Below are 15,699 nucleotides of genomic sequence, written 5' to 3' on the forward strand. Positions count from 1 at the left end.
TGGCGGCAGGTCCAGGTGAGTCTGGGAGGGGGAGGGGCTTCTGAAAGGCCACGGTACCGAGTTCTGACGCAGGGAGCCGGTTCTGGTTGGGACTATTAACGGGAGCTGGGTTCGGTAACCGGACTGAAAGTAAAATGGATCAAAACAGCAGGAGGGGAGGAGTCTGCAGAGGAGACACACCTGTTAGCTGAGCTCCCATCAGCCACTGCGCGCAGCTGCTTCACCTGGAGCTACAGAACTGCTCCGGTGGTTCTGATCAGAGGACCGGTCCAAACATGTTCAGTAAAGGATGGAGGCACCACATTTAAAAACCCGAATTTTCTCTATGAACTGGTTCAAACACACAGTCAGAACTAAACCAGTACAGAACCATGGCTGGAGTCAGAACCATGGCTGCAGTCAGAACCAGTACAGAACCATGGCTGGAGTCAGAACCGTGGCTGGAGTCAGAACCAGGACAGAACCATGGCTGGAGTCAGAACCGTGGCTGGAGTCAGAACCAGTACAGAACCATGGCTGGAGTCAGAACCGTGGCTGGAGTCAGAACCAGGACAGAACCATGGCTGGAGTCAGAACCGTGGCTGGAGTCAGAACCAGGACAGAACCATGGCTGGAGTCAGAACCATGGCTGCAGTCAGAACCAGTACAGAACCATGGCTGGAGTCAGAACCGTGGCTGGAGTCAGAACCAGGACAGAACCATGGCTGGAGTCAGAACCGTGGCTGGAGTCAGAACCAGTACAGAACCATGGCTGGAGTCAGAACCGTGGCTGGAGTCAGAACCAGGACAGAACCATGGCTGGAGTCAGAACCGTGGCTGGAGTCAGAACCAGTACAGAACCATGGCTGGAGTCAGAACCGTGGCTGGAGTCAGAACCATGGCTGCAGTCAGAACCAGTACAGAACCATGGCTGGAGTCAGAACCAGTACAGAACCATTGCTGGAGTCAGAACCGTGGCTGGAGTCAGAACCAGGACAGAACCATGGCTGGAGTCAGAACCAGTACAGAAACATTGCTGGAGTCAGAACCGTGGCTGGAGTCAGAACCAGGACAGAACCATGGCTGGAGTCAGAACCAGTACAGAACCATGGCTGGAGTCAGAACCGTGGCTGGAGTCAGAACCAGGACAGAACCATGGCTGGAGTCAGAACCGTGGCTGGAGTCAGAACCAGTACAGAACCATGGCTGGAGTCAGAACCGTGGCTGGAGTCAGAACCAGGACAGAACCATGGCTGGAGTCAAAACCGTGGCTGGAGTCAGAACCAGGACAGAACCATGGCTGGAGTCAGAACCGTGGCTGGAGTCAGAACCAGGACAGAACCATGGCTGGAGTCAGAACCGTGGCTGGAGTCAGAACCAGGACAGAACCATGGCTGGAATGTTTAGAAATGTTAAGGGAGGTCTGGGAAGGTTTGGGAAGGTTTAGGAGAGTTTGGGAAGATCTGGGAAGGTTTTGGAATATTTGGGAAAGACCAGGAAGGTTTGGAACGGTCCGGGAAAGTTTTGGAGGTCCTGGGAAGATTTGGGAAGGTTTCTAAAAGTTTCAGAAGATTTGGGAAGGTGTTGGAAGCTTTAGGAAGGTCTGGGAGGGTTTGGAATGTTTAGGTCTGGGAAAGTTTTGGAAGGCATGGGAAGGTTTTGGAAAGTTTGGGAAGGTTTTGGAAGGCCTAGGAAGGGTTGGGAAGGTTTTGGAGAATTTGGGAAGGTCCGGAAGGTTTTGGAAGGTCTGGGAATGTTGAGGAAGGTTACGGAGGTTTGGGAAGGTTTTGGGAAGTTTTGGAAGATCTGGGGAGGTTTTGAAATGTTTGGAAAAGTTTTGGAAGGTCTGGGAAGGTTTTGGAAAGTTTGGGAACGTTTGGGAAGTTTGTGGGAGGTCTGGGAAGATTTGGGAAGGTTTAGGAATCCTGCCATCTGCTGCGGTCTTGGATAAACAGAAGATGACGAGTAGAAAAAGTATGTATAGAAACAAGATTCCTCAGTCTGTCTGTCTGAAACATTTTACCATAAAAAAATAAAGTGAAATTATTCCCATTTAGCGAACTTTCATAATAATACTCACCTCTGACTCAATGAGTCGATGCAATCAGCTGGTTTTCCTTAGATAGAAAACTTTGAATCAATCTGACTGGATGATCTGGTTGAACTGGAAAGTGACCTGAGATGACATGATGTGAATTGGCGCTATAGAAATAAAATGAATTGAATTGAACCTCTGCTAAGATTACCTCCTACTATAACTTATAACAATAATGCTTAAAATATAATTATACATTACTATCCACTTCTAATGGTTTTTAAAATAATGTATCATTCTCATAACAAATAATATTTGTTATAACTGTAGATAAATATGGACATTAACCCAATTTAACTTTAAAGTTTAAGGTTTTCCAAGGACAGCTTTGTGTTTGAGTCCCAATGCGGCTGTTCTATCTGCTGGTCACTAGATGGCAGCATTTCTCCAGCTTTTCCTCCTCCTGCTCGCTGTTGTTTGGGGTGTGACCAGCAGGGGGAGCTGATGAGTTAGAAAGAAGTCCAGCAGACACCTTCAGTTTCTGTTGCTCTTTATTAGTGGAATGGAATATACAGCTTTGTGCTTTAAAGCTGTTTTCTCCTTCATTCTTTTACCACCCTTCATCCACACAGAGACTGAACTTTATCATCATCATCATCATGGTCTGCCAGCTCAGAGTCAGACTGAGGTGACAGAAGGTCACCTGTTAGGTCAAAGCTCCAGATAAACTTCAGTGACTTTTCAAAGCAAAACATCTGAAAACTGTAAGAAAATAAAATCAATTCAGTTTGTTTGTTAGAATAAAGCTGGAAAACGTCTGAGATGGTTACAGCTGATCATGACGGAACCTTCTAACAAATATGAAAACAGGTTTAAAGCCTTTTTATTTGTTTAAACGTTCATTTTCACCCAAACAAGCCTTTTTTTTTATAAATAACTGGAGCAAACATTAAAGCTTTCTTCCAATTTTTTTCTCCTGATTTTCCCCATTTTGTGGCAACAAATAGGATCATATTTAATTTCTTTAAGCTTTCATTTATTTCTGTTTCATTTGATAATTTTTATGTTTTCCAATGTTTCTATAAATGAATTCAGCTTTTTTTAACCATTTCCTTTGCCAATATTATTCTACTCATTTCAATCTGAGCCGGATTTTCATAAATCTTGATGCATCTGGACTCTAAAGGCTTCGCTGGGCGTTTGTGCCGCTTGGGTTTGGGTCTGGAAGCAGAACCCGAACCTGCAGAGATGATTCTGAGATGAACAGCCTCCTGTCTGAGTTCAGTCTCGTCTCTCTTCACGCCTCTGCAGGAGAAAACAGGTAAAATACCTACAACGGTATCCATGCATTATTGTGACTGCTCACCACACACACCCACACATCCTGGAGGAGCATGCCTGAATCAGAGACTCTTTTGGATAATCTGCTTAATTTCTCCTCAGTGGAGCAAAACCTCATCCTGAAAAGTTTTAACAAAGAAAGGGAGGAGGGAGGGACAGAGGAAGAAGAGATAGAGGAGGGAAGATAGAATACGGACGGAGGGATGGAGGAAAGATGAAGAAAGGAGGGACAGAGAAAGGAAGGATACAGGAAGGAGGAAAACGTCAACAGAACCGACAGCATCATGCAAATCAACAGATGAGATTTTCTTCCCGCTGTGTTTTTTTTTTCTCTTATTCTCAGATAAGGTAGATTAATGTTCAGCAGTGCTACTTCTATGGTACGAGGCTCATGCAGGGAGGAACGTCAGGCAGAACCCGACGCCTTCCATCTAACCTTTTACGCCTTTTTTTGGTCTGTTTGTTCCAGAAGATGCAGAGATCGTTTATGATACAAAATATGTTACAGTGCGTCAGTCTGGTCTCTGTCTCACAGTCGATGGAGGAACTCGGGTCAGCTCAGGTCTCATGGGATCAAAGGACGAGAACTTTCCTGCCTGGATCTGGAGACTTGGGAAGCCTGATGGGGCCAAAATGAGGCTGATTGGTCAGAACGCCTCCAGAGATAAATGGGCTCCTCTGTTACCAAACAAGCTCTTCATTTATTGCTGCTAAAAGTGCTTCTGATTCAGATGATCTGGAACTGTGAAGAAACGAATCAGTCTTCAGATCTGAAGGAAGTTATCTGGTCTCTCTGGACCCGGAATACATCGGACCATAGCGCCGTGCTTCCTATAAAACCAGCCCTCCAAAGAGGCACCTTTTCCCACCAAAATGGTCTGCAGGTGGCGCTGTACACTACCAAACCGAATCTGGACCTCTAAAGAGGAAGGCAGAACCAATTCCAGAGCTGCAGGGTGAGATCACCAGGGATGTGTCCGAACGTCCACCCTAACCCCCAAATATGGCGCTTACATGGTGGTTACGCCATTTTAGATGGCTGTCCAAATCTCTAGTGAATGAAAAAGTAGTGCACTCAAAACTTCCCACAATGCACCTTCAAAAGTAACAATCATCCATGGTCATTAGTAGTGTTGCACCAGTATCAGGCGGAGCTCCGATCCAGCACTAAAATGGTGGTATCGGTATCGGCGAGTACCAACCAACAGGGCACTGATACCATTTTGAGAGCCTAAAGTTTCTTCAACTATTTTCACCCATTCCAGGTAGGAATAAAAACTTAAAGTAGTATTTGGAGCACATACTTTTTCACGTTTACTTGAGTAAAGAGGTCAAGTTGATTCTTCAACTTTAGACTTCAACTTTTATATTTAGTGTTTTTAAACTGCAGTATCTATGCTTCTACTTCAGTAACAAATGTGTGTATTTTTGACACCACTGGCACTTCTTCATATAGACACACGATACTGTAGCCTGGGTGCCATTCCGAACTTAGTCCCGCCCCCAACGTTTGAGGTCGGGAAGTTCGGTCTGGCATTGTTCAATAGTAGCGCGAGTATGCTCGCACAATATCTGGCGGGCCAATCAAATTGTCAGGGCAGGCTTTATACGATGATGGACAGATGATCAACAGTAACGTAATCAACCACGTGACCAAAGTGCGCTTGGGTGACAACAACAATGGCTGCCGCTGGAGAGTTGAGGTGAGTAGATTCTGTATTAGGTCTGTTCTAGAAGATATCGACAGCAAATTAATTTTAAAAGAGGAACAGAGAAACGCGATCAAGGCTCATCTTTTTATTCTAGGCGTCCAACTGCACGCTTTGATTTTTGTTGACAACAACTATGCGTCGCTTAACATACGTCACGCACTCCGTTGCTCTTATTGGTTGTAGGTCTATCCAATCTAGTGCAGAGGCATTTTTTTCCTGGTTCGTTCGAAACACGCCCCATAATCACAGCTCTATGGAGCAGCATCAGACTCATATTCTGACTAGAGTTGAGTAGGACTACGTCAGGCTAACGATACTGCACAGCCAGGTATCTGGTATTGGGGTAATACTAGTCATTAGACCAGCAGATATATCCCAGAATGCTTTGCGAAAGCTCTCCTCGCAAAGCATTATTGGATTTGTCGTGGCAGTGAGAAAGAACAACAGATGTCGCAGGCGCCGTACGGGCAGAGGGAGTCACATGACCTACAGGAGCGAAAAGTAGTGATCATCTGTCCAAACTGTTGTTTAACTGACTTCACTATGAAGTCCACTATATGGTCCTCACTAGTATATATGATGTAGGGGTTAGGGTGGACGCTTGGACACTTTGGGATCACTGGTTTCTTAGGAAGCGTCGGCCATCTTTAATAAAGCAGAACCAGCTGATTGGTTTAGGCAGGTAAGTCTGGTTGGATTCAGTAGAAGGAGATTTAGTTTTGTTTTGTCTCGAAGTCGTGGCAGGAAAGCACACGTCCACCGGATCAACGGGACCTTCAGCTGAGGAGCTTCAGTCGTTTCCTCTCGGTGAAAACATTTCCTCCCCGTGTCGGTTTGTTCCCTGCAGCGATCACTGGAGACTTAAACTGTTCCTGATGAGGTTCTGGTTTCCTAACGTTGCATATTTTAGAGAGTAGAAGCTCCCTGGTCCGGATCGAACACTTCTGAGCTACAGCCGGACCGGAGCAGTTCGGATTGGAGCCTGTTGATACCATCCAAAGGCCCTTCAGTAAGTTCAGATGATTCTGCTGCAGAGGGACGGAATGAGCTCAGTTCGGTTCAGGTCCGTCGGTTTGAGGAGCAGCTGGTTCCTGAGAGTTTTTTTTTTCCTTCAGAACCAACTGGCCAAATCATTCAGGTCAATAAGGAGATATTCCAAAAATGCTGGAAATCCTGAGGATTCATCTTTCCATCTGACTTAAACACTGCTCAGCTTGTAGCAGGAGGCAGGAAAATCGAAGACTTGAGCAGCTATTTTCCTGTTTAAACAAAGAATTGGGAAGAATCTAGAAGAAACCAAAGCAGCAGCTGGTTCCCGACAGTCCAGGGTGATCCAGCCCCGGATCGGTACCAAACCAAGACCTCTAAGGATGAACTGTGTGTGAAAAGCAGAGGAACCTCCTCCTACCCAAACCTCTTCCCGGTACGAGTCTTTCTCCAACGGTTCTGCAGCGTTCACTTCTTTTCTGCGCTCATTCTGAACTTCCAGCAGCTCCAGGATCCATCAGAGTGGTCTCAACTGTTCGCCTGTGGTTCCCCAGATCCGGGATCAGAGGTACGGAGGGGGGAGGATTATTGAAGGGGCTCTGAATCAGGGGAGGAGGAGTCAAAGGTTATAAGGAGGAGATTTTGAAGCTTTCGTGGGTGTAGGCGGTGGCCTGGGTGTTCCGCAGGATGCCGGGGATGGGGGCCGGCGATGGCGGGAGACTTTCATCCGGCGTATTGGCGGGAGGAGTGGGGATGCTGATGATGGCGGCGGTGAAATCCTGCTCGCCACAGTTCAGCTTCAGGTCGTCAGGCTGGGCGTTCAGACTGGATCGACTGAGAGAGAGAAACAGACAGAGACCAGAGTCAGGAAGTTCGACCTTCTGACAGATTTAGTGCAGGTTTAACAGATCTGCTGGGTCTTTGGGCCAAACCAGAGTCCTGCAGCCTAACAGATATGACCGACCGCCAACAGACCTCTGGGCTCAACCTCTGGAAGGTTTGGGAAGATCTGGGAAGGTTTGGGAAGGTTTTGGAAGGTTTCGTAAGGCATGGGAAGGTTTTGGAAGGTTTGGGAAGGCCTGGGAAGGTATGAGATCATTTTGGGAAGGATTGGGAAGGTCTTGGAAGGGTTGGGAAGGTTTGGGAAGGATTCGGCAGGTCTGGGAAGGTTTGAGAATGATTTGGAAGGTCTGGGAAGGTCTTGGAAGGTTTGGGAATGTCTGGGAAGGTTTTGGAAGGTCTGGGAATGTTTTGGAAGGTTTCGTAAGGTCTGGGAATGTTTTGGAAGGTTTGGGAACTATTTGGTAGGTTTGGGAAGGCCTGGGAAGGTATAAGATCATTTTGGGAAGGATTGGGAAGGTCTGGGAATGTTTTGGAAGGTTTGGGAAGGTCTTGGAAGGTTTGGTAATGTCTGGGAAGGTATAGGAAGATTTTGGAAGGTTTGAGAAGGTCTGGGAATGTTTTGGAAGGTTTGGGGACAATTTGGAAGGTCTGGTAAGGTATGAGATCATTTTTGGAAGGACTGGGAAGGTTTGGGAAGGAATGGGCAGGTCTGGGAAGGTTTTGGAAGGTTTGGGAATGGTTTGGAAGGTCTCGGAACGTCTTGGAAGGTTTGGGAATGTCTGGGAAGGTCTAGGAAGGTTTTTGGAAGGTCTGGGAAGGTCTGGGAAGCTTTTGGAAGGTATGGGAAGGTTTTGGAAGGTTTGAGAAGGTCTGGGAATGTTTTGGAAGGTTTGGGAACTATTTGGAAGGTTTGGGAAGGTCTGGGGATGTTTTGGAAGGTTTGGGAAGTATTTGGAAGGTTTGGGAACGTCTGGGAAGGTATGAGATGGTTTTAGGAAGGATTGGGAAGGTTTGGGAAGGATTCGGCAGGTCTGGGAAGGTTTTGGAAGGTTTGGGAATGATTTGGAAGGTTTGGGAACTATTTGGAAGGTTTGGGAAGGTCTGGGGATGTTTTGGAAGGTTTGGGAAGTATTTGGAAGGTTTGGGAACATCTGGGAAGGTATGAGATGGTTTTAGGAAGGATTGGGAAGGTTTGGGAAGGATTCGGCAGGTCTGGGAAGGTTTTGGAAGGTTTGGGAATGATTTGGAAGGTCTGGGAAGGTCTTGGAAGGTTTGGGAATGTCTAGGAAGGTTTTGGAAAGTTTGAGAAGGTCTGGGAAGGTATGAGATGGTTTTGGGAAGGTTTTGGAAGGTCCTGGAAGGGTTGGGAAGGTTTGGGAACGATTTTGAAAGTCTGATTAACTACTGATTAATGCTAAATTCATTAAATAACTTCAAACGTGTTAGTTTTAGGTATAAATAATGATCCATTGTTTATTCCTGCTGACTGGACTTTTCTTTAAACATTTGATTTACCGATGAACAGCCTTTTGTTCTTCTCAACAAATGTGAAGCTGTATCCTGAACCTTCTAAAGATCCAACACCGCAGAAGCTAATTCCTCCATGTTTTTTCACTGGTGTGAGGATTTTGATCAGCAGAGTTGGTTCATTCTTGTATCGTTCGTGTTTCTAGAGGGTATTTACGTTTGGTGCGGTATGGTAGTGGTTTTAAACTGCAGGGTGTCCAGTTCCTGGACGCTTCCGCGGCTCACAGACACCGTGGAGTTCGCCAGTCGCATGGCGGCTCTCCTCCGGACCCGGTGGGGGCAGCATCCTGTGGAGTTGTTTTGCGCCCCCTGTTGGCTGGAGAGGGAGGTGCTGCGGCTGGTCCTGAAGCCCACCGACTCGGTCATACAGAGCTCGCTGTAGTTCATCTCGTCGGTGAACTCGTGGTTCTGTGAGGAAGGATGGAGAAAAAAAACAGACATTAATCCTCCGTTATGGTTGATGGCCTCTGCTGGTAAAGTCCTGGGAATCCAGAGTGCTTCACACTACATTCGCACATTCTGGATATCTGACTGCAAACGGCAACAGAGGTCAGGGCCAAGGACTACAGGCCCCCCCAATACATACATTTAACATGTATACATGTGAGGGATTGCTGAAGAGTCAATGAGTCGATGCAATCAGCTGGTTTTCCTTAGATAGAAAACTTTGAATCAATCTGACTGGATGATCTGGTGAACTGGAAAGTGACCTGAGATGACATGATGTGAATTGGAGCTATAGAAATAAACTGAATTAGATTGAATGTTTGTTTAAAGTTTAGTGGCAAAATGTTTAATTTTAATCTAAAAATTTCAATTTGTATATTCAATCTATTTCTACAGCCTATAGCTACATATAAGAGCTGTATATCTTCATTTTCTATTGAAATCTATATCTTCTCTTTCAATCTTAATTGTAAATATAAATCTTAATCCAAAATCTATATCTTATATCTAAATTAAGATCTAATCGTAAATCTTAATTTCAAATGTTACATTTAAAAGTGAAGCCTAAATATGAATATAATTTTAAAAGCATCATTTTTGATTTAAATATATATCTTAAAAGCCTTACCTCTATCTTAAATATACATTTTTAATATAAATATATATCTACGATCTTAAGTCTAAGTGGGGACGTTAAAGGGGTGTGGTTAAACTTAAAATCTATTTGTTTAATCCAAACATTAAATCTAAATCAAAATATAGCAGTGAAACGAAATTTTAATTTAAATATATATACCTTAGATATTAATCTGTTTTTTTAATATGATACTTAAGTCTAAATATGTCTTATACCTTAATTTTAAATCAAAATCTATATTCTAAATCTTATATCTAAAACTAATTCTACATGTAAATCTTAATTTTTTTCAAATCTAAAAATATATATATATTTTTTTCTTTTTTATATTTAAATAATATTTTTTTTTACCATATTATAATTTACCATACTTTTATAAAAAATAAAATAAAAGATCTAAATATATATATATATATATATTTTTTCTTTTTTATATTTAAATAATAATTTTTTACCATATTATAATTTACCATACTTTTATAAAAAATAAAATAAAAGATCTAAATATATATATATATATTTTTTTTTCTTTTTTATATTTAAATAATAATTTTTACCATATTATAATTTACCATACTTTTATCAAAACTAAAATAAAAAAAACTAAAACTAAATATATTTAATTAAAATGGTGAATCTAAATCTTTTGAAGACATGCTGGATAAAAGCTGAACTTGTAGCCACGCCCCCAAAAATAGGAACACCAATGAGAAGGGGAGGTGGGCGTCAACCTTCAGAACATGCCACCTCTTTTTATCAGTGTTCCAGTAAAGCCGGGCGTGCACTGTACGATGTTTTGGCCTTTTCGCATCGATTGCGAAAATGTTTGGATGGGGCCGACTTTCAGCCTGATGGTGCGTGGTGTAGTGTACGGGGGTAACAAGGGGCGATCAGCCTCTAACGACCACCTCCCCATCAGGAATCAGAAGGTCGGGAGAAAATCAAACATGTTTGAAATTCAGTCGGCCGTCGTAAGGTGGTCGTGGGCAAATCGCTCAGTGGGCAAACAAGGATTCTTCTTCTTCTTCTTCCTCTCAGATGTAAACCCAGCAGCATGGTGGGGGTGCAACGATTGAAAATAAATCGTACCGTGCATGCCCGGCGTCAGCGCTAGTAGAGATGTTAAAGGGACGTGGTCGATTAGCAAAACTTCTTAAGATTTAAATGTGAGATTTCTTTAAACATTTAAATAGAAAGATTTATATGAATATATAGATCAGATATAGAGATATTAGATGTGTGATGTAGTTAGATGTAACATTTAGCTATTTATCTTAATTTTAGCAAACAGAATGAAATGTGAAAGAATAATAGAAATTGAACAGTTCAAAGCAACAACTCTCCAGGTATCCTATGAACCCCACTGCCCCAGTTCCCCCCCAGGCCTATCTACAGAGTGGCAGCATTGGTCCCAGCCTCACCGTGGTCTTCTCCAGACAGTGCAGCAGGTGGTGGTGCTGATGTTCAAACGCCGATCTGTTCTTCACACACAGGGCCGTGCTGTCGCTGTCTCTGTCCTGAAAAACAGAACAATTCTCAGTGAAATCCAGGAAGTATGATTCATTAGTTACTGGAGTCCTTTGATTTGGTTTAATTTCACAGAAAGAGGCTCAGCCTTAGGAGACACGGTGTAAACTAGAAGGTCGGGGTAGCAGCTTATGTCCTCATCAGGTGCAATCATTGTACCTGCAGGCTTCCAACCCACTGAGCCGATGCAGAGAAAAACACTCCTGATGTTTGCTGCTAGTGTTAATGTTTATTTTGCTGATTTCTGAAGTAAAGTCGTTCGGTATGAAGAGGAAAGCTGATCCTGAAGGAATCAAAGATCAGAATATCACATTGAAGCTACACTGGAAAATCAATCTAAACAGAAGTAAAAATGTCTTAAATTAAGTGTATTTACCCTTATTTTGAGTAGGTAAGTGAGACAGTTTGCTAATGGAATAAGTGTTTTTTACCCCAGTGGTGCATTTTCCTCATTTTTGAGTTTATCCTACTCAAAGGCAAATCTTATTTATATGATTTGATGTCTTTAATGGGTTGATAGTGTAACTAAACCCTAAGGAAACGACTGTGATCTTCCTCCTCTGTGCTTCACTCAGATCAAACTATTTTTTGGTTAATGTAAACCATTGGGCCCTTGATTTTACGTTATTGCATCATGTTCTATCACCCATATGAGTTTAGTGTCATTTGGAGCCGTTCTGAAGATATTCCGTTAGGTTATATCCAGTAACGTCTTCCTATGGGCAACGACTTGAAGGAACAAACTAAACTGTGTTGGGATCTGGAGGTCTGTCCACTTTCTCCACCAGAGGGCGTACTAGATCTCCTGGAGCCGGAGCTGATTGCACCACCTGTCGCTCATCTGCTCATCAGGAGATCTGTATTTAAGGAGGCAGAGGACTTCTCTCCAGTGCCAGAGTGTTTGCCAGTAACGGTTACAAGCCTGAGCCAACCAGCCTGTCTGAACCTCTGACTCCCTGAAAACCTGAACCTGATCTGTTTTCTGCTCTCTGCTTCCTAGATTGAACCTGCCTGAAACCTGAAACCCTGAAGAGTTTCTCTGCCGGTGATCTGCCTGTCCATTCTCAGAAGTACTCTGGAGAATTATTCTTGTCAAAGATCTGCCTGCCCGCTCTCAGAAGACACTGGAAGGAAACTCAAATCTGTGATCTGCCTGCACTCAAATTAAGCTCTGCCTCCGCCTTTGCCCTCAGCCTGCCGACAGCCTCTGGACCCTCAAGGTTCCCCCCCTCTGCAGCTCTGCTCAACTCCAGAACAGGTACAGCCCTGCACACTCTCATCCTGCAAATTACCTGGACCTCCACTAACTCCTCTGTCCCCCTCTGCAGTGAACCCACTCGTGACCCGTCCTAGATCTGATTTTTCTGTGTGCTTTTCAGAACCCACTCGTGACCAAACGAGTTCCCCTCTGGACCTGTTCATTTATTGGGTTCAAATCTTTGAACTTTTCTCCTGCCTCTGAGTGTTCTGCATCTGGGTTAGACACCTTAAACCAAACATGACAAACTGTTCATCATTTATTCTTTATGGAACGCCAGCATTCATAACATGTAGGCAAATCACTGTCCCCCAGACATCCGCCGTTAGATTTTTTATATTTATAATTTTTTAAAGCAAAGCGGAGTGTGTATGACGTCATTGTGCAAAGCTAACAATGTGTAAAGCTCACATTGTGCAAAGCTAACGGTGTGTAAGGCTATTGGTGTGTAAAGCTAACCATGCACATAGCTAATCGTGCACAAAGCTAACATTACCTAAAGCTAATGGTGGCTAAGGCTAACATTGTGTAAAGCTAACGGTGCGTAAAGCTAACATTGTGCAAAGCTAACAATTGGTAAAGATTACATTGTGTAAAGATAACATTGTGAAAAGCTAACAGTGCATAAGGCTAATGGTGCAAAAGCTAACATTGTATAAAGCTAACGGTGAGTAAAGCTCACATTGTATAAAGCTTAACGCGCACAAGGCTAACAGTCTGTAAGGCTAACTTTGTGTAAAGCTAACATCGTGTAGGAAAGCTAACGGTGCGTAAAGCTAACATTCTCTAAAGCTAACAGTGCGTAAAGCTAACATTGTGTTAACAGCGCAGAAAGCTAACATTGTCAAAAGCTAACGGTGCGTGAGGGTAATGGTGCATAAAGGTAACATTGCGTAAAGCTAACGATGTGTAAAACTAACATTAGTTGAAGCTAACGGTGCGTAAGTCTAACGGTGGTTAAAGCTAATATTTTGCTAAAGGGGCCTAAAGCTAAAAGTAAAGCACATGGTTTATGAAATTGACTTTTACTTTTAAAAACGTGTTACACACAAACAGCTGACAACATCTAACAATGATGTACAATAGGTTTCATTAAGATACGACTCTGTTGTTTCCATGGATACCAACCATGAAGGGTGGAGCAATATACCCGTTGAAGCATTTTTCCAGAGGATTCCGGCATGTTTGCTAAATCCTTAAATTATATCCATCATGTTTAATGTGTTTTATACGGAAGAGGATTAGGGCCAGTGGAAAAAAAAAAGAAAAGTTAACTGATTTTAAATTTTATTTCAGTTTAGTATGGGAAAAAAGTCAGAATTCTGAGAAAAAAGTCAGAATTCTGACTTTTTTCCCATGTTAAACTGAAATAAAATTTAAAAATCAGTTAACTTTTTTTTTTTCAGTGGCCCTAATCCTCTTCCGTAGTTTAAAAACAAAATGTAGTTTTTAAAGAAGAAAAATTATATTAGAGAATTGTTTTAAAAGGGACCTACTTTGTCAGAAGGTTAAAGTGGGTGTGGCCCCTGGGGGCCTTTAGTGGGCTCTGTACCAGACATTTATGGTTAAAGAGGGACAGAGATTCGTTCTTGTTTAATAAATAAAAAAAAAAGCTTCAGGTTGATGTTAATGATGTTCCAGGTTTGTCTTATCGTTGGTCGGCGTTACTGGTTACGGTTTCAAAGCTAAGACTGTCTCTCTCTGTCTCTGACCTTTAAATTTCCCCACTGTGGGATGATGAAATAATATCAGAATAAAATATCTTCACTGCATGAATCCTCCTGTTCCTCTATCTCTTTAAGCTCCTTTTAAATCCTTGGTTCCCGCTCGGCACTAACGGTGGATTTGGACCTGGCAGTTAGCTCCATCAGGCTTAGGTAAAGCTAAAAGCCGCTCCTGTGAAACCTTTAATCCGTCTGCCTGAAACATGACGAAGCTGGGAGGTGAGAGTGGGCCTCATCGAGTCTTTAACATCTAATCAGCTGAAAGCTGGGAGGTTCTGCAGCACATGGACATCCCCTCTGAAGGCCTGAACCCTGTTCAGCACCTACAGACGCTTTCCTTTTTAGTTTTATTGATCAATATTGGAAAAAAAATAATCTCTGCAAAGCCAGAACTACCAGGAGGATGGTCCTGATCATCTCAGGACCTTAATGGGGCAAAATTATAGAGAAACTTTTTTCAAAAAATGTTATTTTGGCATCAAAACTTCATATAAAATTCTTAGACATTATTGTTTGTTCATGTTTGCTTTACTTTGCAGCTCCTTAATTATTTATAGTGAGGTCCATAATCACTTCACTCCCTTGTTATAAACCAACCATGGATGACTCAGCAAAGTTAGCATCACATCTAGAAGATGTGACGATCCAACAGCAGCTTTGTGTAAAGCAGCTAATTTTTTTTATAGGCTACATTTGCCTTCAGATGTATTGATTTTAATGATCGTCTTTTTACTCTGTTTTTAATGTTATGGTCTTTTAACCTTTGTTTTAATTTTCCCTTTTTGAATTTTAGCACTTTCAGATTTGAATTCAAATGTAAAGTGCGTTACAAATAAAATTCATTATTATTAGCAGCTTTCAGACGACCTGAGGAGAAAAGCGTTCAGCAGAAATGGTTGCTGTTTCCACACCTGACCACAGGGGGCGACAAAGGGGTCATTTGTCCCCAAGCCCAGGATAGAGGGGTCCAAAATTGACAAGTAAATGTCAAGTAATTTTTCAGAAAATATTTGTGATAAAAATATTAAAGTATCTAAATATATACATATATGTGTTTTAGTTATATGTAATATGTTTTCTTTAAATAAAGGGCCTTTAGAACTCCCCCCACCTGAACATAAAATGGTTTGACCAGGACAACGACGGCTAACTAAGACCGTCAGGTTTTCAGAAGGTCGGCGCACAGAAAAAAGAAAAGAAAAAGGGAGGATGACACCGAAGGCTGGAGAGATTTTAAGAGTAAATATTTAAAATAAACTGAGGATGAGTGAAAGCTTAACTTCCTGGACAAATATATTCTGATGCATCTGTTGAGAAATAAAATCGTTTTTAGAAACGCCGTTGGTGTTTAATGTTTATGGGACTAGTTATTAAATATCCTTCTTCACTGATCTATGCAGTTTATTTTAAAAGAAATATATTTGGGGGAATTATGATGCTGACGCATTCGAGCAGCACTTTTAGTCTATTTAAATTTATTTGATTATTATTTCTTTTTTTTCATTTTCAAAAGGAAATTTCAAGCTATTTTGTAGAACAAACTTCATGGCCTTCATTTAGCTCCGTATCATCTAATGTTATTCCTAGAGCTGCATGTCTTTCTCAGGCCTTATTTTACTGTCGGGGTGTGTGTGTGTTGGTGGGGGGGCGTCAGAGTGAGGACCATTTTTCCAATTTCACCA

General features: G+C 42.5%; 1 protein-coding gene across 1 annotated transcript in view; it reads right to left on the reverse strand.

The window, feature by feature from the left end:
* Positions 1-5,809: 5,809 nt before the first annotated feature.
* The window catches only part of LOC119792001 (potassium voltage-gated channel subfamily D member 1-like), a 29,552-nt gene continuing 19,662 nt past the window's right edge, over positions 5,810-15,699 (reverse strand). The window contains exons 4-6 of the mRNA XM_038298423.1: positions 10,930-11,025; positions 8,582-8,832; positions 5,810-6,888 (exon numbers count right to left, since the gene is read on the reverse strand). Coding sequence (XP_038154351.1) covers positions 6,681-6,888; positions 8,582-8,832; positions 10,930-11,025 — 555 coding nt within the window. The 3' untranslated portion in view covers positions 5,810-6,680. The remainder of the gene's footprint in view (positions 6,889-8,581; positions 8,833-10,929; positions 11,026-15,699) is intronic.

This window comes from Cyprinodon tularosa, unplaced genomic scaffold (genome assembly GCF_016077235.1).
Source record: "Cyprinodon tularosa strain WSP-4 unplaced genomic scaffold, ASM1607723v1 ctg407, whole genome shotgun sequence".
Classification (NCBI taxonomy): domain Eukaryota; kingdom Metazoa; phylum Chordata; class Actinopteri; order Cyprinodontiformes; family Cyprinodontidae; genus Cyprinodon; species Cyprinodon tularosa.